General features: G+C 44.9%; 1 protein-coding gene across 4 annotated transcripts in view; it reads left to right on the top strand.

Moving 5' to 3' along the window:
* RUNX2 (runt related transcription factor 2) overlaps positions 1–27,110 on the top strand; it is a 215,727-nt gene that overhangs the window by 90,512 nt on the left and 98,105 nt on the right. For 2 of the 4 annotated variants that reach the window (NM_204128.2, XM_015285080.4), the window contains one exon: positions 25,506–25,679. The exons of the other annotated variants lie outside the window; for them this stretch is intronic. In NM_204128.2, the coding sequence (NP_989459.1) occupies positions 25,506–25,679 (174 nt within the window). The remainder of the gene's footprint in view (positions 1–25,505; positions 25,680–27,110) is intronic. 4 annotated transcript variants of the gene reach the window in all.

The raw sequence follows: 27,110 nt of genomic DNA on the forward strand, positions 1-27,110 counted from the left end.
GGCTGAGACATTCAGGTCTGTCATCTGCTCCGATGTCCTCATGACATTTCATGGAATCATGGAATGGCTGAGGCTGGAAAGGACCTCCAGGACAGTTGGTCTGAGCCCTGCCCCTGTGACATTTGCTCGTGCATTTGAAAAAAGCAGATGTTCAGACTTACTGATAGCAGTGGAAGCTGGACACCGTGTTCCCTTGTTCTGTGTTCTTCTTATCTGAAATACAAAACGATGTCTGTTCACTGCAGTTGTGGCTTTAAGGTATGTTCCCAGACAAGGTGTATCACCATGTGAGTTAGAAAGACCCCGTTTCCCTTGATAAATGAAAACATATTTTAATTTGATTTGATTTGATTCCACCCTTGAGATGGGAAGTGGTGCATTTTCCACCCTAAGAGCTCCAAGCCCCCAGCACACACCTCTGCATTGGGATCTCAGAGCAGTGTTGCTCTCAGGTGGCAGACTCTGGCTCCTTCAGCTACCTGCACACGTTGCAGGGGTTAAAGGCTGCCTCGTAGAATGGAGCCTGGCATCACATCAGCCCTTGCTCAGATCTCAGTAGCAGTGGAGAGTTCCACCCTCTCCTCATCCCCACTTAGGAGCTTTATGCTAGTGAGGCTGTATTCTAGTGCAGACTGGAGAGATGCGAACCAAATAGTGTGAAAAGATGAAACCTATGCCGACAGAACCATTGTTCCCACGTTCATTTTATACCTGTATCATTGCACTGACTGCTGACGTGATGGCAGTCGGGCACACATGCGTTTATCAGCTCTGTGTTTTCTGAATGTGGGGGTGAATCAGAAAGGTGAGTTTATCAGGTGGAAGCAGCTTTCTGGTGCGGTATATGTGGAGGGTGGGGGTGGATGGCATCCTTAAACAAACATCCCAACCTGCTGCTTGAGCTGCAATAGGAAAACCAGCTTGACAAGAACAAACTGCTCCGCCGAGCAACATTCAGGGGAGGATGGTGGGACTTGAAACAAATCTCCTTAAGCGAGCATGAAAACAAGCTATTTAGCGCTCATTAATGTCTCAGGTTAAACTCCTGAATAATTTGTCATGGTTAGGCTCTTTTGGTTTGGTTGGTGTTTTTCTAGCGACTAACGAGATGACAGCTACACATGCTCCTCGGTATGCCACTGTTCACAATAGGGTTTAAAACTGTATTTGTTATTGATGTCATTAAAGTGATGGATTTGAGCTCAGTTTCTGAGCAGCCGACTGGGTGGTTAGGACTAATTTCTAGCAATGGTTTTGGAGGTTGAAACCGAAGTGTGTATAAAAGGAAATGTTTCTTCTTTTAAGCAAATAATTTGAACCCAGATGAATGAAACTGAAGCGAGTGGGCATCAACTCTGAGTTAATTTTGACATAGTTGTCTGGAAATCATCACCAATTAAAATATTTTTATGAGCTCGAATGTAGTATTGTCTTTCGGTGCTTATGTAAGAGAGGAACAAACTGCTTGTTTAACCCCAGCCTTGAGATTACTGGCCAGAATATACAACTGCATCACAGCCATCTGGAGCTGCAGCGAGGGCATGGTCCTTGGCAGAGCTAACCCTGCGGGGGCAACAGGGTTTCAGTATGGGAAGTGAGAATGGTGTAAATTGGAGCAAGTTGCTCACACGGCTCAGGATGTACAGCTCATTTACAAACGAATGGCTCAAAATACTTTTGACATTTTCAGTGGCAGTTGCTAATAGAAAGTACAGGTGCAGACACTGGTATCCGCTCCTGCAGTAAGGGAACATTCATCCAGAACAGAGGAATCCCACCAAGGTCAGGATCAGTCTGGGGTGTGCAAAGGGTGCAGGAGCTGCTCTGGAGCCCAGCAGTCCCAGCTCAGAGCAGAACTGAATCCCTCAGGTTGTTGTGCCAGATGCCTTCATGGGCTCCTCCAGACAGAATAGCTACTGAGATAGTTACTTGGTTTGTACACAAGCCTTTCACACCTGCACACAAAGAAAACCTTTGATGCCGAGTGCTTGATGGAACAAGGTGTGTATGTGCAGAAGTAAAAGGGTAATCAGCACGCTCAGATATTTTTAAAGCTTCTTAGCCTCTGCTCATTTAAGTAATAATGACTCCACTGTCTGGCAGGGAGGAGCAGTCTCCGCATTGTAATTTTGGCCTTTTCATGAGAACAACATTGTTTTTCATTGTTTTTACATTGCAGAGAGAGTTGAAACATTGAAGACTTCAGCATAAATGCCTGTTGCTTTGTTTCTAACCACAGTCTCACTTATTCAACTTCTAACATTTAAATTTTACTTGTTCGTGCTTATTGAGATTTTTGCATTCTTTTATTATGTTATACAAATACATATATATGTATATAGTAACGCTGTGTGCTTATGAAACAGCCCATCATGAAGTTCACTCCCACTCCATAATTACCATCATTTGATTCTCGTGCAGCAGCGTACTTCTATTATTCGGGCTCACAACACTGTAGACAGATGTTCAAATATTTAAACCCAAACAAAGCTGTTTATATTTAACATACAGAATACTTATAGCATTGGTATGTATGTGTGGAATTTGCCCTACTGTGAAGTGTTAGCTCTAGACCTGGGCACCAGTGCAGTCTGAAAGAAGGTAGACCTGAAGTTGCTCTTAATTTCAGCCCCCAGTTGGGTCCATAGTGAGAAGAATTCAGGGTTTAGACACACTATCAAGTTACAGGGGATGTCTGTGTTACCACATGTCAGCTGAGCCACAGCAGCTGCCCGGTGGGTGTCCTTGGCCCCCCGTAAATGTAAGTTGGTTTTATTTAGCTTAGCCCTCAATAAAAGAGGCTTAAGATAAGTGGAATCACTGCACACTTGCCGCAGTCAGAGTGCATGCATGTGGATGGTTAGCATCCTGGTCTAGGATGAGGTGACCTGTTCCACCCCAGGAGCATGGCTGTGTATCTGTATGCTCCTGTCCTGGCAACAGTTGAGCCTAGATTCTTATTTCTCTTTCAGTAATTAGTTGTTGAATTCCTTAGCAAAGCTGGTTTGGATATAAAGGGAGTTTCCAGTTCTTCCTTGTCAGTCCCACAAGCACTACTGATCACAGAAGAGCAGCAGAGGAAAATATGCTAGTGTTGTTTTGAGGGGCTCTTCCAAAGCAGGAATGGTTTTATTTCTCAGCTTGGTTGGGGTGAAATTTCTTTGGAGAGACTTTGACAGGTATTTTAGGCTTTACATTTTGCCACTCTTGATTTTTCAGATATTCCTAGTATGGAAAAATACCTTGCATTTATTTACCTTGAGCTCTGTAAGTCCCACAGTCTATAGTATTTCGCATGCAGCAGCCAAGGGCCAATGTAAGACATTTGCTTTTGAAATGCCCTGTGGCCTCCCTTGCTTGCTGAGGAGGATGGCGTTGCAACACTTCTCCAGGACATGGACAAAGAGCACAATCGTGAGGTGCATGCCAGGCAGTGGGGCTGCACTGCAAATGTGAGCAAGCTGTCAACCATGGCCAGTAAGTCACAGCTGAGCATCACTTTGGGCTTGATTGGGCATGATTAGCAGCTCGTTTCATCATTTCAGCTCCAAGCGAGTTATCCAGACATGTATCTCTGTATTTCAATCTGCTGTTCCTCAGCAAGTTATGACCCTCCTTGTTTAGGGATATGAGAAATTAGTGGGTTTGTTTTTTCCACTTTCTCAGCTCCTGTGAACCAGTGGGATTTCTAGTCCCTTACCTTGCCGGTCCTCTGGGCCATTTCTCTTCTCTGTGTCTGTGCAATGGTCTAGCAAGCGGTGTTTTTCCCTTCTGACATCCCTGGTGTCCCTAATGGCATTTAATTCTTATTACATGTAAATATGGGTGGTCCGTGTGCGGTTATAGATATCACTTCCATGAGGAAGTTCCCATCTTTCCCTTCTGGATTAAGATATTTGTAAGGGAAGAAAAGAGAAAAAAAAATGGGTCAACTTGGGGTATTTCATAGAATCATAGGATGGCTTGGGTTGGAAGGGACCGCAATGAACATCCGGTTCAGTCCCCTGCTGTGGGCAGCATTACCAGCCACCAGCTCAGGCTGCCCAGGAACCTGGAGGAAACTGATGGCAGACTCTACCGCAGGTACAGTAGAAGTGTTGGGGTGGAGGCCCCTGTCATAATCTCCTTATGCTCCCCGCAAGGAAAACTGGCAAATCTATAAGCCCTGTAGACTGCAGTGACACTAAGTGCATGCCTAGGGAGGGCATGTCACCCTGCTTTGCACACTGTGGGCTTAGGAGATCTGATGGCATCTTGAGTGTAGTCAACCACAGCAGTGCTGGCCAGGGACGTCGCTGCTCCTGGCTCTCCCCTGAGAGATGGTCTCACTGGCAGACTCCTATTGTTTCAGCCTCAGAAATCACTCCTCCAGTCAGCATCAATCAAAACAAGTCGGTGTAGCAGAGACCCGCTCCATATCAGCAATAGCAAAGTGATGAAACAGTAGAGGCCAGGAGCAGTGACCTGCTCAGCTGGCACAGCTGCAGCCTGAAGAAGTGTGAGCATGGCTCCCACCGTGTCGGGTCAGAGCTGAAGCTCTGTGCTGAATAGCATGGGCTGTGACGTGGACAGCGAGCAGGTTTCAATTAAACTTCTCAGTGAGATTGGTTTCTGCTTTGGGAACAGAAAGCGAGCTCCAAAAAAGTCAGCTCCCATTAGCCAAGCGCCTAAGCAGGATTTATTTTTTAAAGCATTAGTTAAAAATTTATGGAGTTTGTTAGGCAAAGAAAACGTTAGCATGAATGAGCTTTACAACAGTGTCAGAAAACCCTAAAACCAGAGACTTAGCTTGGAAATACTGACAGTGGACTAAGCATAAACTTGCTGCTGTAAGACTCGGTTGAGTTCTTCTCCCCTAAGGGATGGAAAATAATTGAGATATATTAGAGGGGAGAAAGCCTCCAGGCTGTTTTAATCTGGGATTTTGCAACCTGACATAAATGAGAAAAACAATTTTTATTTTTTTTCTGCCACTTCATTTCTACATTTCAGACAGCAATAAATTGTGGCCTTGTTTGTGAAACATTTGGCTCGTTGCATTTCTAAATGCAAGGTACTGAAGCAGAGGCTGTGAAATCCCTTTACTCTTTGGCTCATAGTATTGCAGTAACTTTTTTTTTGTTGTCTTTTGTAATTAATAACTGGCTTTCCTGTCACTTCTCCTTGCTGCCCGTATAAATATTTCTGAAATGGAGCCTCTGATATTTGCTAACCTCTTCTTTCATTAGCAAGAGTGGACACATGGGAGCAATTTGGGATGCCAGGTGTGTTCCTCTGTGTGTTACCAGCATGGCCCTCCTGTTCATTGCAGCGCTGGTGTAGAAAAGCTTAGGTAGGAAGGAGGGAGCTGTGAATTCTCATGTGTTGTCACTGTGTTACTTGCAACTATGCTGACACAAGCACTGCTACTACATATATGTCATCCAGGGTGCAGCCATGGAGTGGAGCCTGGTGTAGCCAAGAAGCAAATCTGCTCCGGTAGCACACTTGTCTATGAGGGCTTGCAGTAATCAGAGGAGTGGAGCAAAGCAGTAATTTCTGAGAAAGCCGACTTCAGTGCCTAGTGCTCCTATAGCTAGAGCAGTGAGAAGTTAGTGAGTGGGAGGAGGGCAAACCGCCCAGCATATGTGTGCTGCAAACGGAAAGTGAAAGAGGGAGAAATAAAAGTGAATTGGAGAGAATGAAGGGGAAATGTTTGCTGATCTCTGTTTGGTTTTTGGAAGAAGCCATCAGAGGATGAAAAAGAGGAAGACAAAAAAGGGATTAGGCTTGTAAGGAGTCAAACAAGGAAAAAGGCATAGAAAGACCTGTGTAAATACTATTTGCTTCTCCTGTTGGCTGATAAATGGCTCCCTTCGTTGCCCCATTGAATGGCGAGCAGCCAGTGAGTTTTGAACAATTGTGTTAATAACATTGATTTAACTTCACTAATATCTGACGCATGGGACAGAGCACTGCAGAACCTGCTAATAAACTCTGCACAGTGCTGATAGGAAGAGAATGATCTCCAACAAGCCCATAATTTCAAGATTAACTGACAAGGTGTCCCATGAAATAATTACTGTCAGTGTTGGTAATTTCCTGTAGACCTCGGCACCGGGCAGGGCGGCTCCTCTCCCTGTTTGACATGGTTTGGCTCTCCAAGAGCCTCACTCACCTGTTAACTCAAGGCTGTTATGAGTCACGTATTTGATGCCCTTGCTCCTCAGCTTGACATGGACAAGTGGTGCCGAGCCTGCACATAGCAGTCAGGTAAAGAGGCACCCGGTGTGTCCTGGTATGGGACACAAAGCTTCACAAGTTCCATCACAAGGGACTGGGATCAGCAGAAATCCCCATTGAGGTAAGGAACAATATTTCTCTTGAAACAACAGCCCGTGCCATTTGTGAAAAGACCGAGGGAACACTGCCGTTCCACAAGTGTTGCCTTTAGGTGTGGCATAAAACTACATTTGTTATCATCTGTGGTCAGAGATCTCATTGTTCTTTCACAAGCGCATTAATAGCAGCTCATGAATGCCGGCCATTATAGCCATGTGAGTACTTCTTGGCAACATGACTGCTGAGTTCATGACTTTAGACGTAGGCATGGTCCAGCCTATAGGGCAAGAAAGTGGCATTGGGCCTAAATGATTTCGTAGTGGCATGCTATTTTGCTGAGCCAAAGTAGATTGCCTCTTTGAAATTTCAATTCAACTGTCAGAAAATCAGATCAGTGTATAGAGTCAGTCAGTGTTTGACAGCACTTTTTCTGTCCTTTTTTTTTTTTTTTTCCCTGATTTAAAACCTTAAAACCACCATGGGTGATTTCCCTAAGATCCAAGTTTGATGACTGTGGCATGTAGCATGAAGAGTGGGTGCAGCTGGCCAGACCCAGGAGCCCTTCTCCTTGCACTGTCCTTCTATTTCAGCAAATAACAAGGAAAGCTGCTGCCCTTCTCATAGAACCATAGAATGGCCTGGGTTGAAAAGGACCACAATGCTCATCCAGTTCCAACCCCTTGCTATGTGCAGGGTCGCCAACCACTAGACCAGGCTGCCCTGTCTCAGTTTAAAACCATTCCCCCTTGTCCTGTCACTATCCACCCTCATAAACAGCCATTCCCCCTCCTGTTTATACGCTCCCTTCAAGTATTGGAAGGTCACAATGAGGTCTCCCCACAGCCTTCTCTCCTCCAAAGAGCCTTCTCTTCTCCCCACAAAACCAAATATGAATCGGAATAGCTATACTGGCCCAAATCTAGCTTCTGATGAAGTAAATGGGAGCTTTTCATGAGTTCAGAGAACCACATCTGGCTGTTTCTGTTGCTTTTAACATCTCTCGAACCTCTGTCTCCATGTGCCACACCTCACTTGACAACCAGTTTTTCTGCCATGGCACTAAGGGACCTTATCAAGCATGCAAAACTCACAAATATCGTTTAACCACAGCTATCACCACAGGAAATATTGGCCCAAAATTTAGGTTTTGTTTTGAAAACAGAAGGTTTGGGGGAGAGAGAGCATTGTTCAGTCCAACTTGGACAAAAATATGTTGGTGGCTTTTTTTAGAACGTCGCAGCAAGACAGTTCTGTCTCTTGACATTTTCAGTATTTCTTTGCTGTGTTGAAAGGCTCAGTCAGATCCTTTTGGTAGGGTATGAGAGCTAGAAAGTACTGCTGACTTAACAAACCAACCTTATTTGGTTGTATTTGGAAGGGCGGCTTCGCCAACAGCAAACGGAGGTCCGTGGAATTCTATTGGAAGTGCAGTCGTTCTGTAGTTACAAGTGGCAGTGCTGCTGCTAGGAAGAAGATCACTCGGCATTCGTTCTGCCCTGTGGTTTACTGGTACACATCTGATTTCCCCAGTTACTGTTCTTGTTAAATGTACCTTTCTGATCTGAAGAAATGAGCACCTTACACACAGTTCAGAAGAGCTCTCTGAAAAACCCCTTGGTTGTGCTGCAAGCCTTCATCCCCTTCCTCCGTCCTCTTGCTACCAGGAACGATGGCTTTGTAACTCCATATGCAGATTGGCACGCAGAAGTATGTGCATGCTTTCTTCTGATTTAATTGGATTTGCTAGTCTGAAATGTAGAATGCTTGCTAATTTCATAAGCTAGCTACTGTAACTAAAATCAGACACAGTTACCAAAAAAAGCCCCACTGCATTCTAGTCCAGAAGGGATATTTCCATGCTTAAAGGGTGGTCTCCTTTCTCCCTTTCAATATCCTTTAATCATTGTGTGTCTTGGTTAATAGCCCTGTTCTTACAGGATTCCTGCAGTTTACATTCAAACTTGGATAGGTGGTGTTTTAATACATTTTTTTATTGTTTCGAGTCAAAGCAGCTTCGTTTTGCCTGGATTTTGAGCTATTGCTGATGGAAAGGTGGGAAGTGTTGCACGTTGTTCTGTCTGGTGGAGGTGAGAGAGCAGCAGCTCAGGAAAAAAGCTCTCAGCAAAGTCTGCTTTGTGCTCATAGCATAATTCAACAAAGAGCTGAAGCACGTGCTGAAATTTCAGGCTATATTTAAATTTCCTTGTACTTAAGGGACTGTGCACATTGGTACTTAGGTCCTGTGCTACTTCAGGGTCAGATGTGGGAGGTAAAATAACTGTGTAGGAAAGCTCAGCAATGGGAGAAGATTCCCTGTGTGAAGATACAGTTAGCCCAGCTCGATGCTTTGCTGCTGCGCGCACAGGAGGCTTCACCATCAGTTTTGCTGTCTGCCAACCAAAGAGACTTAAAGCAGCAGTCAGAAGCAAGCCTTATGCACTGTGACAGGTGCTAATCTTCCAGGAAATTCATGCTACATCCCACCCATAAAGGGAATTTTTATATAAAAATGGTTTAATGTCTCTTTAGAGGTGTCAGCAAGCATGTGAGGACCACACAGCTTGGGTTCCACTGCAAGTAATGGAGTGAAATTGTCTGCATAATTATTTTAGTTGGATTGAGAATCTGCAGTACTCTCTTGCTTCAGGAAATAAAGCTCTGTTAAAACCATGTGGCAGTATTCTCCAAAGAGACGTGATTACAGGGCCACTTCTCTTTCAGATCTCCCGGCAGAGTTAGAGAAACTTGTTATGTTTGTGCATAATTAATGTTTTGTTTCCCCGGTGAGCAGGCACAGAAATGTCATCTTCAGCATGTGTGAGGATGCTGGTGTGTTTGTTTGCATACACACATAAGCTTGCTTTTCAGTGTGCTGAACCAGCAGTAAATGATGCTGCCTCTGAACAAAGTCAGAGGCACAGAAGAAATCGTAGAATCACAGAATGGCTTGGGTTGAAAAGGACCACAATGCTCATCCAGTTCCAACCCCCTCCTATGTGCAGGGTCGCCAACCACCAGACCAGGCTGCCCAGAGCCACATCCAGCCTGGCCTTGAATGCCTGCAGGGATGGGGCATCCACAGCCTCCTTGGGCAACCTGTTCAGTGCGTCACCACCCTCTGGGGGAAAAACTTCCTGCTAAAATCCAACCTAAACCTCCCCTGTCTCAGTTTAAAACAATTCTCCTTTGTCCTATCACTATCCACCCTCATAAACAGTCATACCCACTCCTGTTTATATGCACCCTTCATATACTGGATGTGCCATGGTGTATGTAAACGCAACCTGCACACTGAAGGAACTGCTTTAGCATGGGTTATGCTAATTTTAATGCCACATTTAAGGTGACCTTAGGGTTACCCAGATTTGAAAGGGTAAGGGGTTAGATACAGCAGTCCTGCAGCTGTATGTGCAAGGCAGAGCCCCACTGCTAACACACTGCCAGGAGAAGGCTTTGACTTGTTTTTCATGTCGCTGTTTTTGTGAAAGCAGAGAAGGAAACATCCAGGCACTAAATATGAAGGTGTGAAAACCACAGAGTTTGGTGGAGCTGCAGTCGTCTCCACTGACGAGTGAGCATGCCTTGACTTTCACTTTAAATTCAGCAGCCACAATTCTCTTGTATCAGTTTTATACAAACGTACAACCATTCAGTTTAATCATAGAATCACGGCATCACAGAATGGTTGGGCTGGAAGGGACCTCAAGGACCATGAAGCTCCAACCCTCCCCCCCACAGGCAGGGCCACCAACCTCCACATTTCATACCAGCCCAGGCTGCCCAGGGCCCCATCCAACCTGGCCTTGAACACCTCCAGGGATGGACGGGGCATCCACAGCCTCTCTGAGCAGCTGTTCCAGCACCTCACCACTCTCATAGGAAGGAACTTCCCCCTGACATCCAACCTCAATCTTCCCTCCTTCAACTTCAAACCATTTCCCCTTGTCCTGCTGTTATCTCCCCTTTCAAAGAGTTGACTCCCCTCCTGTTTATGGGCTCCCTTTAGGTCGTGGAAGTCTGCAATGAGGTCTCCCCGCAGCCTTCTCTTCTCCAGGATGAACAAGCCCAGCCCCCTCCCAGTTTAATGAAGATTTATGCCAGAATTAAAAACAAGAAACAGTCCTATATCATTCTCAAGGACAATCTAAATACTAGCATGCCAGCTATTCTCAAACACCATGAACTGACTGTACCAAAGAAAAGTAAAGCACGCAAAACACTTTGCTATCACATCAGAAGGATGTGCAGAAACTAAATCACCACCATGCCTGGTGAAAGGGTGAGCGGTGAGGACAGGTGTTCTATCATAATGATGTAGTGTAATGTCATCAACACAGAGAAAGAAGCAAGTTATCCCTACTTCATACTAGGTATATAACTGTAAACCATGTCCTGCTGGACATGCAGCCAGGTACTGGGGTTAATGGGGTCCCTTGGTAGGGAGCACCCTTGGTAGCAGATGCGTCATCTAAACCCATCAGGGATTTGAAACTGTGTTCCGTGTTGGTCCTTTGATGAAGGGGACCCATTAGTATACTGAGGGTGTTTACGAGGGTGGATAGTGATAGGACAAGGGAGAATGGTTTTAAACTGGAACAGAGGAGGTTTAGGTTGGATATGAGGAGGAAGTTTTTCCCCCAGAGGGTGGTGACGCACTGAACAGGTTGCCCAAGGAGGCTGTGGATGCCCCATCCCTGCAGGCATTCAAGGCCAGGCTGGATGTGGCTCTGGGCAGCCTGGTCTGGTGGTTGGTGACCCTGCACATAGCAGGGGGTTGGAACTGGATGAGCATTGTGATCCTTTGCAACCCAGGCCATTCTATGATTCTATGAACCTTTTGTTAAGGGAGGAATATCTTGCTTTTGCACCCAAACCGGTCATTGCAGGACATAGTGGTGCGGACACTGACAGCCAAAGCCCTTTGATGCTGCCAAAAGGAGAACTGGCCCCTGGGTTCTGAGGGAAGCTGGTGTGGAAGGAGAGGGAATCATCCATTCCACCTGGAAAAGCGTTAAAGCCAGTTTTTTTCTTTGTCATGGCGCTGAGATTTCTGTAAACTTGTACCTTACAAAATGGTTTTCTTTGTTAAGCCTTTACTTTTTCATAGTTCGTGTTGAAGCTGAGAAGAGTTTTCCATCCCTCTTTCTGTTTCTGCCTTTTATTTCATTTAAATTGGTTAAGACAGATGAGTTTTACTTGTAATAATAATAAAAAAAAAGGCAAGGCAACACACCCATAAGATATATCCAATTTCTTCAGCAGCACCAGCATTTCTTGTTCTAGTTTTGTTGGACAAAATGGGAACAGCACTTTGTGTTCTATTTTCCATTATTCCTTGGTGGAATTCAATCAAACTTGGGCTTAAAGAAAAGAAAATCCCTCCTATGTATGTGATGTCCTTTACTAAATGGTGCCCATGGCTTAAACCCTTATTTTGTTAGTGGAAAACAAAGAGATAGTAGTGTTAAAAGGCAGACTGCACAGCTTGCATCTACAGTTGGATATCAAAGGGATCAGACCTAACTGTCCCTGTTGCAGTGGAAGCAGCTCTGCTATTCCTAAATTAGTCATATGACATTTAAAACAAAGCAAATATTAATATTCCAAGGGCCAGGCTCACTCTGAAGGTGGTGGCAAAACCTCTGCTCCTGGCTGTGGCTGAATGCTTTTTCCAATTCTAGATTCATATATATATATTTTTAATCCTGTGAATTAAATGAGGATTTGCCACGCACAAAATAAAACCCGAAGAAAGAGACCTGCTTTAAATAGAACGAACTATTGAGGAGGTATTAATAGCATGGGGATGATGAGTATTTCCAGGATTTAAATACTTTTGTGTTATTTCTGACTGTTTTAAGAGAATGGCATAGAACATCCTTGTCACTTTTGCCTTACAGAGATTTTTTTCCACTGGTGCACTGTGGTGGGCATCTAGGCTTAATGACTCACCAAAATAATAATTAAAAAGGCAGAGATGATCTGCATTACGTGCCAGTGATGATCCAGTAGTTCCAAGCTGGAGGCGTAGAGGTATAGGTAGGGCTGTGCCAGTGAGCTTGCATACATCTTTGAAAGCTATTAATCTCACAGCTGCCCATATGAACGACTTGTGATTTTTATAACTAGACATCTACAGCTTTGATTTCTTTGAATTTGCATTTCTTTTTCCCTTATTTTTTCTGGAGGATTGCACCCACAAAGTAATGCCCAAGTGGTTTGCCGCTCAGTGGTGAAACCGTGCTAGTAATAAGTGCTTGGGCAAAACGAAGGCGATGAGCCACCATCTGCTTTCAGAAACAGACCTAGCAGAGCTCAGAGCATGAGGAACGAGGTAGAGCTTTCCGCATACAAAAGTGGAAGTCCTCTGAGCATCCCTGGTGTATGGGAGGGAGAGACTCAGATTCAGAAATAAAAACTGAATCATGTTTGGACCAACCTTCTCTGCCGTATCGCAAGGAGCAGCCACTTGGTACCGGGCTGGATGCTGCTAGAAGCAGTAGAAGGGGTGTTTGGGGTTTCCAGAGTCTCGATTTCCCCCTTCCCTACAGCAACCAGTGCAGCCTGTCCTGCAGCAGCACAGCCTTTCCAGACTCTCCCTGGGTGTTATCAGTGCCTCCAGCAGCGCGGTGACTGGCATCGCCCACTGCTTGTGTTGGACACCCTCCAGCTGCCAGGTCACCCCACCACCTGCATTCCTCGGGATTTGTTACCTTCTGGTAGCCAAACTTGCAGGCAACTGGGGCAGGGGGTGAGATTTATTCTCTGGGACTCTGTTTTCTTATTGTTTTCAAGTTCACGGGAGGCTCCCTGTTACTAAACAAACTTTACAACTGTAGGCTATAGGGTCAACCCCCTGCCTGAGCCCTTCAAAAAAGATGACATTCTTGGTGGCCAGACGCGGCCCATGAGTTATTTTGTTCCCCTCCTTTCCCTCGCTTTCCCAAAGGCTTTTTGCTCTGCATCACTGCTGAGCAGGATAAATCCTCCACTTAGGCATTGAATTAGCAGCCTGCAAAGCCTGGTGCTTACTGAGCCCATACGCATGTGCTTCCCCTTGGCCAGAGACTTGCATTCAGGCTGGATATTAGGAAAGATTTCTTCTCAAAAAGAGTGATCAGGCATTGGATCAGGCTGCCCAGGGAGGTGTGGAGTCACTGGAGGTTTTCAAAAGGGGATGGATGTGGCACTGAGCGATAGGGTGTAGTGAGCATGGTGGGGATGGGTTGGAATTGGACTAGGTGATCCTAGTGGTCTTTTTCAACCTTTTCCAACCTTAACAATTCTGTGATCTCATGAGCTTTTAGGCATTATAAAAATTTTCAAAAAAAAAAAAAAGTAGTAATCCTGTGGAGGAGGAGGTTAAGAATGAAGCACTACTGGGAACAAACAATGGACATACTGAAGTTGTCTGTTTGGAAAATCTCTGAATTTTGTAGTCTCTTGCTGCACTGGGGAGTTCCCTACCTTCTTGAAGAAGACACACATTGTCTAAAGCATAGAATCACAGAATGGTTGGGTTGGAAGGGACCTCAGGGATCATGAAGGTCCAACTCCCCCACCACATGCAGGGCCACCAACCTCCACATTTCATACCAGCCCAGGCTGCCCAGGGCCCCACCCAACCTGGCCTTAAACATGTCCTTCCTTGATCAGTGTTATTTTTTCCCCATGAAATCTGTCATTTTGATGTTACTTCTTATTCAGACTGATGTGGAGAGGGGATGACCAAGGTATCCTGTGTGTGACCATCACTCTGAATAACCAGCAGACAATAACCAGAAACAAGAAACCAACAACCAAAACCAATTGTGGACAAGTAACGTGCTGATTTTCTCCTAGACCTTCATCTGGGGATGCAGCAGCACTCTCAAGCATTGGACATGGAATATTAGTTTTAATTCAGTTTTTCTCCCCTGCAAACAATTGGAAACTCAGAGTCACACTTTCTAAATTAATGGGGAAATTAATCACGCAGCCACCATCAGGCCAACGTTCTTCTGAAGTTAGAGCTGGAGGAACCTATGGCACAGAGGGGTTAATTGCCATGTTTCCAGCCTCTGGTTCGCTGTGGACTGGAGCACCTACACAGCCACAGCCCGATGTCCCAGCGCTCTGCATGGGAGGGATGCTGAGTGCTGTGCAGCACACAGTACCCCTGAGCTGCTTGACCTGGTGCTCTCGTGTTGTTCGCTTTGCGTACGTGACTCAGCCCAGCACAGGCAAACACTGAGGCTTAGGACAGTGGGGCTAAAAGAAACCTCAGGCGACCTGGTCCGTTTTTTCCTGAGATGAAGTACTGTATATGCTTAGATCATCACTGACATCTGTCCAAGTTCTTAAATCCTCCAGTACCGTGCCTTCCTCTTACTTACCAAGTCTGCTTTTGAGGCTCTTTCTTTCATACTTAGAAAGGAGGTTGCCAGTATCATACATTAATCTCCTAAATCTGCTCTGCCTCCAGTGAAGCCAGCTTTTTCGTGGTCTCTGCTCTGCTCACATAGAGATCAATTGATTACCGTTCTCTTTAGAAAACATGTTACTCTTATCATGTCCTTTCCTGCTCTTCTCTTTCCTAGACTAAACAAATGCGTTTCCCTCAGCTTTTCCATGTAGGTCATGCTTACTCAATCTCTTATCGCTCCTGTTGCTCTTCTCTGGATTCTCTCTAATTTGTCTGTATCTTTCTTAGAGGGTGGTGTTGCAAACCGGATAAAGCAGTCCAGCTGATATCTCACCACTTCTGAGCAAGAGTGTAATAGTTACCTTCTATGTCTCCTGTGCAACACAACCATTAATCTTTCCCAGAACTGCATTTGCTTCATTTTTTTTTAAAGACGGATTGCTATTATTGACTCACGTCCAGCTGCCAACTCACTGCTATCCCCACATCATCCCCAGCAGTGCTGCTCCCTCTTGTTTCGTTGTGCTGCATTTCAGCATTTCATCTCTTAACCCAAAGGGTACTGCGATGTACTTGCATTTCGCTTTGTGCCATTGTAGCAATAATACAGTGAATGCCATTGCTCCAATTTGCTAAGGCTGTTTTGTTTTCTGAACACTTCCACCAAAGTCTGGGAGCTCAAAATCCTGCTTTGTATTGCATCGTCCAAATTGTTCAAGAAAATAATGATATTAGTTGGGCAAAGGTGAACCTTAATGCGTAACGCCTTCCAGTGAGATCTCACAGGACAGTCAGTGGGCAGCCTTAGAACACCACTCCGTGTATCCCCTACTGCTCATCTATGAGACACTTTCTTTCCCTCCAAGCCCTGAGAGCAGAGCTGGATCCACCCCAGGTTCCAGGGGGGGCAGAATTGACCCTGCTGCCTGTTCCAGATAAAGGTGGAGCATGACAAAGGGATAACAATTTGGACTCACCTCCAGGAGAGTCGGCACCTTCCTCAGGGACGCCATGTGCTCTGTTAAGCCTGGTGCATCGTGCATGTGCTGCTTTGTGCTGTCCATCTTCAGAACGTGTGCGTCGTGCAGGACTTGTGCTCTGACTGCCCAGAAAGCTCAGTGCCTTCCACTGCGTGAAAGTTGCCCCAGTGAGCCCACATGTTTTTATCATCCTTGGGCTATTTAAAACAAGCTGTTGAGTGTGTAAATAATCATAGAATCAGAGAATCGTAGAATCACAGAATCATAGAATGGCCTGGGTTGAAAAGGACCACAATGATCATCTAGTTTCAACCCCCCTGCTATGTGCAGGGTCGTCAACCACCAGACCAGGCTGCCCAGAGGATAAGAGCAATATACAATATTGCAATATATAATATTGCTCTTATAAGATAAGAGCGAAGAATGGTGCTAGGAATAATTTTTACTGCGGAAACTGCCAATTCTTTATACTTTTCAGATGGAAGAAAGGGAGATGTCCATCAAACTGTCATTACAAATTAGATGCCACAAACCTAAGCTGGAGGAGCCGCCAGGAATCCATAAACCTTTTAGAGGATGTGCCTGTTTTTGACATTTAAAACAAAAAATCTTTATGGATTTTTGTGGAAGGGGCTGATGAGCCAGCAGCTGCATTTCTCAGCTGTCGGATGGACTCCACTCAAACAAGCTGATGCCTGGGTTTAGGAGGACAGGTTAATTACTTTCCGTGCTGTGCCGAAGAGCAAATAATAGCTGGTCCGCGTTACTGAGTAGGAAAAGATGTCTGAGAGTGGTTTGGTTTGGGTTTTTTTGTTGTTTGCCGCATCCTGACTGCTGCCTCCGTACAGCCTGAGTGTAGGTGCCCCTTGCAGAACAATAACTGGATGCTACTCGAAATACTTGGCAGTGCAGGCAGGGGAGTGGAATGTAATGAGAACACTTCAGCAGGTCTGAGGGTGAGTAAACTCCAGTAGTGTAGGAATGAGAAGGTTGGGCTTTTGGTGCAGGTCTCTCCCTCACTTGGCATTCGCAGACAATAAGAATACAAGGATTAACATAGTAGACTCCGTTTATTACACTTGGGTGGATAAAGCAATTATCTGTCTATCAAGGCTGTAGTAAATTGTGCAAGAGCATTAGCATGGGTGGATACGTGGATAAGTGCTGCACTGCCACAGAGGGTGCTGATACATGAGATAATCCTTCAAGTCTGACTTGTAAAGACTGTTTTCGTTTGGAGTTTATATCACATTACCCCTGTGAGAGTAGATTGAAACTGCATCTTTTTTATTTTTAACCACGTTTTCAGGTTTCTTCAACCATCTGAGTTTTATTAGCAAGGTTATTTTAGAAGTATCCCCGTTTAATCAAGTTTAAACAATCTGCTTAAAGCCTACTGCTGGGATATAAACACAGTAGTCCTTTAATGCAGCAAAACAATCTGTTGAAAGATACAATGCAAACATGCATACATCTATCCAGTATTGCTTAACTGTTGTCTCTTCCATGCCTGAATTCCCATTCAAACTGCAGCGCTCAGCCTGCAGCACGCTCTTGATTTCGGGGCTGTAAAACAAAACCCAAAAGTGCCAAACAAGAGCCAAAAGTGCACCTTCACTGATGTCTAGAGAGCGGAGGCTTGCAGGACACCACAGCATCTCCAATCTGCTTTAATGGTTGTGTTTACATCGCTCCCATTTTGTTCTATTCAAGGAATCAGGTTTCGCAAGCAGTAAGAAAAGCAGCCCCTCTGCCAGCTGGAGGGAGGCCAGCTCCAGGAGCAGCTTGTTTTCTCTCCACCCCCTCCTTGCCCTCTTCATTTGCTACGGCAAGCAAAGGTTGGTGGGCTCTGTATAGGACAGCCGACTTGGGGCAGGAGTGATGTCTGCATCTTCATCAAAGATACTGCAAGGTTAGGATGAGGGTAATAAAGTCGGTGTGAGGAGCTCTTGCCCTTTTGCAGTGTGGCCTTTATACTCCCTCATTCCTTCCTCTACAAAAAAAATAAAAAGAAAAGAAAAAGTGGGGAGGAGAAAGGGGAGAGCATAACGGATAGCAGCACGCAAAGGGAATTAAGGCAGGGACTAAGACTTGCATGACTGTTTATATGAGTTGCCTTTAATGTCTCCGAGTGGTGGTGCCAGCAGTTCTTAGCTGGTTTCCTGGCACAAGTGCACACAGATTCATTGATGTTCTTAAGTGATGGCTGAAGGTGAAGGCAGAGCCTTGCTCCCACCTGCCCCCTCCCAGTGCACCTCTGTGCTGATGTTCATGCAGGATGCTGCTCGGCTGTGCTGAGCAAGCTTCAAAATCCAAGTTAGAATTCCATCACTTGAAAAGAGAGAGGAAAGGAAAAGAGAAATGCAGAGCGCTCCTGTGACAAGGAGAGACTTTGCTGTTTTGTTTAATGAGTTGTAGAGCCAGGCTGTGCCACAGCAGAGCATCGGGGTGAGCTGAGATGCTGGGAAGGACCAGAGCTGCGGCTATCCCACTCCACCTCCTTCTTGCTCTGCTCCTTCCTGTCCTCAAAGTGCCTCTCCACTTCCATTCATAAAGTGTTCCAGTTTTGCCCTGTTCACACAGCTTCCCTGTGCTGGCTTGTCCCTGCCACATGTCCCTTCACTGTGCAGGAGCAGCCTGGGGCTCACAAAGCCCTGCTCCCACCTCGCTGCATGGAGGAATTTTGGGACCAAGAGGCTGCTCTGCAGCTGTTGCAATTTGCTGAAAAACCCTGACCTCCGGGTCTGACTTTCAGCTGCGTATGTGCTCTCCACAGACCCCAGCTGATGTTTAAAAATCAATGATAGCACTTTATATTCTCAGAGGCTTTGTGAGAGAAGAGTTAGAATAATTCCCATGGGCACTTGGGGACACGATTTATGCACCCATGGGATGATTTCCCCTCACCTTTCCTGCCCCTTCCTCCCTTTAACCTGCTGGAAGCACTTAATTCATTCCAGGCTCAGAGTGCAGTCTGCAAGATGAGCTTTAGCTCCCAGCGAGTCAATGGGGAGATCACCATTGACACCAGAGATGCTCCCAAGGCTTGAACTCAACATGGATAACACCAAAGTTCAAACCTACCCCTTCCTCAGTTCATCCTGGGTTTGAACCACAGCTCCTAGAAGGCTGCAGCGTAATGGATCCCCTGGGAGCTGGAGCTGGCCCTCTTGGAGCAGCACCAGCAAGCTGCAGGCCCCTGGGAGAGCAGCAATCAGCAGGGAGAAGTTCAGTGAGGTTTTGACAACGGGCTGCATCACATCCATTGTGTAGGAACTGAGCCATGCACAGCATATCTTCTTTTTCATACCTTATTTTCACTTCTCTGCAGTAGTTTCAGGTGTGACTCTTACCTGGTTGGGGTAGAAAATATGCCATTTTTTCACAACAAAACAAGACAGTGTTTTGTTTTGTGCCCGCGTCTGCATGACTCCTGTTGACGCTAATAGGGCTCTGGGAGAGTAAGCTCTCCAGTCTAATGCAAACTGGTGCCCTCAGCTATTTAAAAACAAACATCTTTTTTTTTCCCCCTCCATTGAGCAAATTAAATGCAGTTACTTCACCTATGTAGCTCCTTTCTGTAGGAATTATAAGAACCTTTCCAATGCACAGCCTATGGCCTAATTATGTAATTATGTCTCTTGGGTAGATTATATTTTTCTTCTCATAATTGTGTCTTTACCCAAGAGACTGGAAGGGTTCCAAGCTTTTCCCTTTCATGGGTAAAAACTGTTTGTCTCTCTTGCATTTTGTTTTTCCTGAACTTTGGGTTGCGTGTATTTGGTCGGAGTGGGCCAGGGGACGGCAAAGGGAAGCCAGCCTTGGGGAGTTGTCACAAGAGTGACAGACGTTCCTGCTTGTGAAGGGCAAATGTGTGTCTTCTGTTTTTTTGCTCATTGATGGCTCTCTTATTTTTACCACGAGAGCATAGATTAAGGCTGCTTTGGAGTGTTACCTTGCTGAAATTTGTAAGAGGACAGCCAATGTCTTTGATTTGTGCCAAACATGCAACATTATTCTGTCCCTACACAACAGCTGCTAAGAAACCTTGGGCTCAGGTCCGAACTCCTTTGCCATGAATAAGCTCCAGCCTTACGAGCCTGGAGCTGAGTTCCAACCAGCGTCTTACAGTTGGGATTGATCCATAGGACCAAGTGGGATGAAATGCAGGAAAATATCCAAAGAGAATTTAAGGAGAAACCGTGGTAAAATTCAGAGGACGTGTGGTGTGAAATTGGCTTCTACAGCATGTACACAGAACTATGTCGCTAGTATATTAGCATTAAAAGATGGAGTGTCTCTAAGACGTATCTATTTCTGAAATCAGCAGGAAAAAAATGTACCTGTTCTTTAGATTTGTAAAATTCTGTACTTCTAGTGAACAATGGGAATAATCAAAACTTGGGCTTTGGGGCTCAGGTGTGGTTCTGAAGTAAGAGAAAGCTTGGGCTGTATAGGCTGCAATTATCAGCTCGTAATATAGGTACTGGTAATATAGGTACTGCCCCTTAGCCTGAGGAAAAGTCCATTTTCCACTGCAGTTTTCTTCTTTTTCAGTCTCAAACTCAATCCAGAGCCACTGCTCACAGGAGGTCTCAGTTACTGGCCTCAGCAGTAGGAGGCTTTTTATTTCAGTTGCCCTTGCAAGCTGTAGACCTCTGTGAAATGACACCCCAAACTTAGAGAGGGTCCAGAGGAGGCCACAGAGATGATCAGAGGGCTGCAGCACCTCCCCTACAAAGACAGGCTGAGGGAGCTGGTCTTGTTCAGCCTGGAGGAGAGAAGGCTGCAGGGTGACCTCATTGCAGCCTTCCAGGACCTAAAGGGAGCCTACAAACAGGAAGAGAGTCAACTCTTTGAAAGGGGAGATAACGGCAGGACAAGGGAAAATGGTTTGAAGTTGAAGGAGGGAAGATTGAGGTTGGATGTCAGGGGGAAGTTCTTTACTGTGAGAGTGGTGAGGTGCTGAACAGCTGTCCAGAGAGACTGTGGATGCCCTGTCCATCCCTGGAGGTGTCCAAGGCCAGGTTGGATGGGGCCCTGGGCAGCCTGGGCTGGTATGAAATGTGGACGTTGGTGGCCCTGACTGCATCAGAAGGTTTGGAGCTTGACGATGCTTGAAGTCCCATCCAACCCAACCCATTCTATGGTTCTATGAAACTTCCCCTGGCTCCTCCTGCTGCTGAGCACACTCACAACATGGAGCAAACACCAGCATTGGTGCTATTTCACATCTGACCATCGCCCTGTGCTCTGCTGGGGTTATCCCAGCACATATAGCTCAGTAGGGACAGCACAGCTTCTTGCTTTCATGACCTTTCTACATTCCCTTGGCTTTTTCATGGAGACACCTGACTCCCTTGAAGCGTCTTGTTGTTGCAATGACAGAAGCGAAAAAGGCAGAAAGAAGTGGGTGATGACTGAAAATAGCTAACCCACTTGAGAGCGATAAAAACATCTGCTGACAATCTGGTAACCAGATCTCCCCTGTACCAGCAGAAAAAAAAAAAAAGAAAAAAGAAAAAAAAACACAACAAAAAAACAAAAAGGTTGGCGGTGTAGATGGTACAAAGAAAGGGAGTCCCTGAGTGTCAGCATCTGGCTGGGCCACGTGTAGCACAATCTAATTAGTTTTCAGTTCCACACCCACAACTGAAAGATAAAAAGGCACAGCTCTCCTCCCCGAGGAGGTAAAATCTTCAAGCGTCAATGCCACATTTCCATCTTGCAAGTCAGCTTCTTCCACAGCCCCACTTACATCTTGACTTCTGCAGTGATGCGGCGGGGGCTGAGTGATGAGGGATGCGCTCCCATCCCCTTCCAGCTCCCGCATCCATCCGCCTCGAGGTCGTGTGTCGTTGATCCTGGAGACGTTCCTTCGTTGCATTTAAACTGAAATGATTAATCTGGAGATGAAGGCTCCTTATATCTCCTGCCACAGCTGGGATGTGGTGACCAAATGGCAGCTCCTAAGTGCTGTGTCGGCACGCTAGGGCTGGTGAGGTGAGGCTGCCTGCAGCTTGTCCCCTTGGTAAGCCCACGACACTCCATGAAATCTTTGTACAGAGCAACCAGCCCTCAGTGCAGCGTTGCTGGCAGCACCGTCCCAGGCACTGAGTGCTGGCACTGGGAAAGCCACGGCATTATTTTCTCCTACCTTCTCCATAGCCTCATATTGCTTTTTAATGTAATTGCTGCCACAGCAGATCACAGATTCTCGCTGAGCTATCCGTACTTACTACCCTAATCTTTTTTCCTGAAACAAAATAATGCCTCATGACTGTGACCAAGGAATACAGCTTTTCTTAGCACGCTCCTCTGGGATCAGGAATTTCTCTGTCAACGGACACATATATCAATGGGAGATGAAAAGCAGCCTGTGGAATGAGTTTTAAACATGTATCACATATTTCACTGCTGCTGATGATGTGCTACTCAGAAGGCCTTTTTAGAGTCTCAGCCCATGCCTGCTCTGTCCTTAATAGGATTGTTTTATACGTTTTCTTGCAAAAGAATCAGGGCAAGAAAGCTATTTAAGTTGCCACTTCTTTGCAGACACCTCCTCAGTAGGAAGCTTTTTGTTGAGTTTTGCAGTGCAGTCTCACCTCCCTGGGAAGCTGTGCTGGGGGAGCGTGACTCCTGTGGATCTCTTTGTCATAACGGGACTCTGTGTTACAGCCCTAAATTTTAAATGACCTGGAGGAAAAATGCAAGTCTGTCTTTGGCCCCTTGCTGGTTTCTAGAGACCTGCACTTGCATTGATGCCTGGGGTCTTCCAGATGTGCAGAGATCTCTCTTTTCCCTCCTTTCTCTACTTTTTCTAGGTGACAACACCCACATCCACATATTTCTCAGTTATTTCAGATGAACCATATGTGGAAATCCTTCTTATTCTTCCTTTTTTTTCCCTGCCCACATGGAAGTACCCTGCTGTCCTGATGAATTTTGTCTTTCTCTTTCTCTCTATGGTAATGCAGAGTTAAATACAATCTCTGTTCCAGAAAAGCTATGGGCAACCAGAGCATGACAGAAATGAGGCAAGGGGTTGTTGGGCACATGTTGGTACAGGAAAGATGCCCATTGTATTGAGCGTTCATTGAGTGAGCAGAAGGCAGTCAGAACAGTTTGTGCACTGGTTTGTTAGAAGAGCACTGTATGATCCTTTAGCCAAAACCACCCTATATAAACACGGAGCAGAATTTTTCCATCAAAGTGAATTTCACTTTGGGAATAGATTCATTCCCAGGTAAAGTCAGCCCGAATGTGCGAGCTCAGAGATAGGCTACTGGGTTATCTTGTTTTGAGCCCTCTTGGTCGTACTGAAACCTGACAAGGAACGAATAGAAAAGGAGAGGGGCAATGGATTCCTTAAGAAAACCAGAATGGTCAATGCAACTAACAAAGGCAAAAACAAAAGCAGAACAAAAGTGGAAAGAAATATAAAAGAATGAGAGATCCCAAGAGAATACTGACTGCGTATGCATGTGTGAAAGTTATTTCTTTAGATTAGCAGCACCCAGCTTATACAAGTTCTAATTTACATAGATGGGAGAGATAGTTAGTGCTAATGACTACCAGGTGAGATGTTATCCTATTAATGAGGCTGCCATTACAGAGCTGTTACAAGCCCACCAAAAATCGTTCCCCATTTGAAGTGATTGATACCTCATAGAGAGGAGTTACCAATGCCAGCAGACTGTTCTGCAGAGCTCTGCCATACAGCAGCTCCTTCTCTTTAATGGGAAAGCTCACGCCTACCCCATGTTTTCATACTGAGTCATCATGGTGGAGAAAAATCATACTTCAAAGCACAGAATAATGGGTCAACTAATTAATTTTTTTTAATTGCTAGAGAAGTTTCTCTAAAATTAATTACCAGCTAGCTATTTTTTCTCATCTTCCAACCTCAATCCTTCAGTTTTCACGGAAGGACAGAATCTCAGAATGGTTGATGGCCTTCTGGGTCCAGCAGGTTCAACCTCTCCTCAAACAGGGACACCCAGAGCAGCATGACCAGGCCCACGCTCAGGCAGCTGTTGGACATCTCCAAGTCGGTGATCCGAGATCTTCCACAGTCTACATAGAACCCTGATTTCTCTAAATTTAGTTTAGAGTTAGCTGTCCATTAAAGAGAAAGCTTTGCCTTCAGTCACATTTGAACACTGTGGTCCCGGTTGGATGATGTGAACCCATGTATTTCAGTGCTACAGTGACAGACACCATTAAATTACCTGTTATAAAGAGAGATGAAGTGATACATTTTAAGACTCAGTGGTCTCATTTATACTGTTAAAACAAATTACACAGTGCGAGAATTGGTTCTCAGGCCCTAAGACTGATGTGGGCAAACTGACCATGTCTGCAAAGCTGAACTCTCATGGCCTCCAAGCAGAGGGCTGTATTTTCACTGCTGAGAGAGAATGCAGTGTATCTCAAACCTCTGGGCATCAACTGGAGGAGTTTGAGCTGATCCCAGCCCAAACCACACCAACGACCCTTCCTAATGTTAAAAGCATGAAAATGTCCAACCCATGTATTGCCTGTGCCGATACCCCGGCACTGTTTACAGAGATGGAGGCAACTGCATGTCTGGGTTGCAGTGAGGGGATCTGGGCTCCCATTTCAGCTCTGCCAGATGCTTTTCATGTGACCTTAGTTACTAACTTTGGGTGAGATTAATTCCATGCGATGTTGACTAATGGTGAGAGGGCCTAATTAAACTAGTCATGTGGGCTCCCTCTCTGATCAGAGAAGGAAGAGAAAGCAAATTCAGAAGGTGAATCATCCCATTTTAAGACTGGTGTCAGAGACAAATGAGATGAATTGCCCTCTGGAAGTAGCTATTTCTTTCCATTAACTGTAGAGGAAGTCTACATTAGAAGAGTTTAGACTAGATGCCTGATTTATGAATGGCTGAAGTTAAGTAAAATTAGTACTGACCTTAATGTCATTGCATGCCTGTTTTTCCATATGTTGAATGATAGAAGTAATGCCTTCTGTGCCTCATTCAAAGGCACCATTGGCTGAGGAGCATCTGTTGCTACTTCAAAAAGAAATTCAACTGAGGAGCAAAAATACAACAATTAGAGAAGTAAAACCTTTCCTCTTGAAACATCTGAATGACAATATGAAGAGTACCAAGGTGCCACTTGGTGCATCCTGTCGCTTTGGGCATTTTTCCCCTCTCCATTTCAACAACCAAGTACAAGCATGGAGGAAGGCTGAACACGTAATGGCAGTGCAGGACCCAGTCTTGTCCAGAAGCTTCTCAAATGAGAGTGACTATTTACTTTTTGGAAAAGCTCTCAAGTTATGGAGGAAATTTCTTAGCAAAAATCCACAACATATAGTCCAGTCATGGAATAATTGTCCCTCTGGATGACTTGCACATATAAGGTTTACTTTTGGAAAAAAAGCTTTGCCCCTTTAATTATCCAGTGTAGTTAAAGCAGAAAAAAAAAAAAAAAAAAAAAAAAAAAAAGACATAAAGACCTTGTGTGGTGTCCATAAGGGCTTATTTTGATCCAAATTACTGCATTACATATCAATATGGGCACAGTGGTGCTAGCTAAGGCTTTTGCCAGCACAACTACATCCAAAACACCAAAACACCAATTCCCCACCAATGTCACTGTGTTACTGGGAGTAGTGGAACCTACGTAGTCCATTAATCTGATAATAGGTCCTTAGAGACCTCTTTTTTTTTCTTTTTTTTTTTCTTTTCTTTTTTTTTTTTTTTTGTATGTTAAAGTACTAAATCTTGTTATTAACGCTTTTATTTTATGATTTGCTGTTTCCAGGGCACAGACAGAAGCTTGATGACTCTAAACCTAGTTTGTTCCCTGAACGCCTCAGTGATTTAGGGCGCATTCCTCATCCCAGTATGAGAGTAGGGGTCCCGACCCAGAGCCCACGGCCCTCTCTGAACTCTGCACCAAGTCCTTTTAATCCACAAGGACAGAGTCAGATTACAGGTAAGAGACAGAACCATAGGTTTGACTTGCACAGGCAATGGTAGTAATTGCTTATGGATGTTTGTGTCTCAGCTGTAGACGTAGAGGCTATTACAGAGGGAGAGATGTGTTCCAGGCTAAGCTAGGTGGGAAGTGTTTTCTTCTGTAGCATTTGAAGCTGAAAATGTCTTTCTTTTCTTAAAATGTCTTTTTGCCATAGGTCCAAAATAGTCAGTCTGGGTAAACTGAATAGGAATCTGGTGAAATTCTAGCTGCCATGTTGCTATGCCTTCACCTCCGGCTCTGTAATAGTACCTATTAGCACATATTAGAGTGGATATTTTTATTCAGCCTTTGTATTTTGCACTGGTGTTGAGAGAAGCACCCAGAATTCGATGGTCTTCCTGTCAGAACAATAACACAATCTTCTTGTGGGGCAGTTTCCTTCCAGCACCAATGTTACAATAAACAAACTGGGTTATGGAGAAGTCTCCAAAGATTGCTTATGAGGGTTGTATGCAACGTTTATGATTGCATGCTGAGAGACAGATTTCAGTGTGCTGAGAGAAATCGTGAAATACCACGTGTCACAGATTGTAAGCCTGAAATCAGATGTTTAACTGCAGCTGTGCCAGAAGTCTGCAACAAAACTGCAAAACATACAAAAAAAAAAAAAAAAAAAAAAAAAGATTTTGTTAGTTTTTCTAAATGTAGAGCTGGTTGTATTTTTCAAAAGTTTCAAAGCAACCTCTACCCAATTATGGTCATCGCTACGCTCGAAACTTCTACTGATGTATTTGTGTCTCTCTGGGATGCAAAGAGGTGATGCCACTGACCAGTTCACTTGCTAGAACTGTTGGACAACTCAACTTAGATGCAAGTTTGTCAGCAAAACTCTCAGCTCAATTTACTAGGCAGCCTTAAAACTCAGTTTTACTGTTATAGTTGTGTCTACACCAGGAGCCCTTTGCCAGTGTAATACACCGGTATTCCTGTACTGGTGAAGCACTCCTGGTGTAGACAAAGTCTTTGAGTCAACCTAGGAAGATTTCTGGTTTCGTGTTTCAAGTGGTTTTGACATGATACCAGCTGAAACTTAGTGGTTTTAACAAAGTGTTGTGGCTTTCTTCTTCTTTCTTTTTCTTCTTTTTTTAAGTTCAACTGGTCTATTAATTTGCAGGGAGGAAGAGAAGTAAGTGGGTTAATTTGAACCCAAAGCACTCAGCGAATTGGAGCAAAGAAAAAAATGGTTCCCAGGAGCTGTGGCAAAGCTCTCCCAGCATAAGAAGTCTAGCTTTAACTAAACTTCTATAACATCTTTAATATATGAAATATGTTAGTATCACTCATTACTTGGTACCTAATGCCCACCATCTCTCAGAGCAGTCTTTTTGGCCAGGTTTAGTTGGACATGTGAAGTTAGGACTCTTGTACTTATCATTTTCTGGGTAT

The sequence above is a fragment of the Gallus gallus genome, chromosome 3 (assembly GCF_016699485.2).
Source record: "Gallus gallus isolate bGalGal1 chromosome 3, bGalGal1.mat.broiler.GRCg7b, whole genome shotgun sequence".
Lineage (NCBI taxonomy): Eukaryota > Metazoa > Chordata > Aves > Galliformes > Phasianidae > Gallus > Gallus gallus.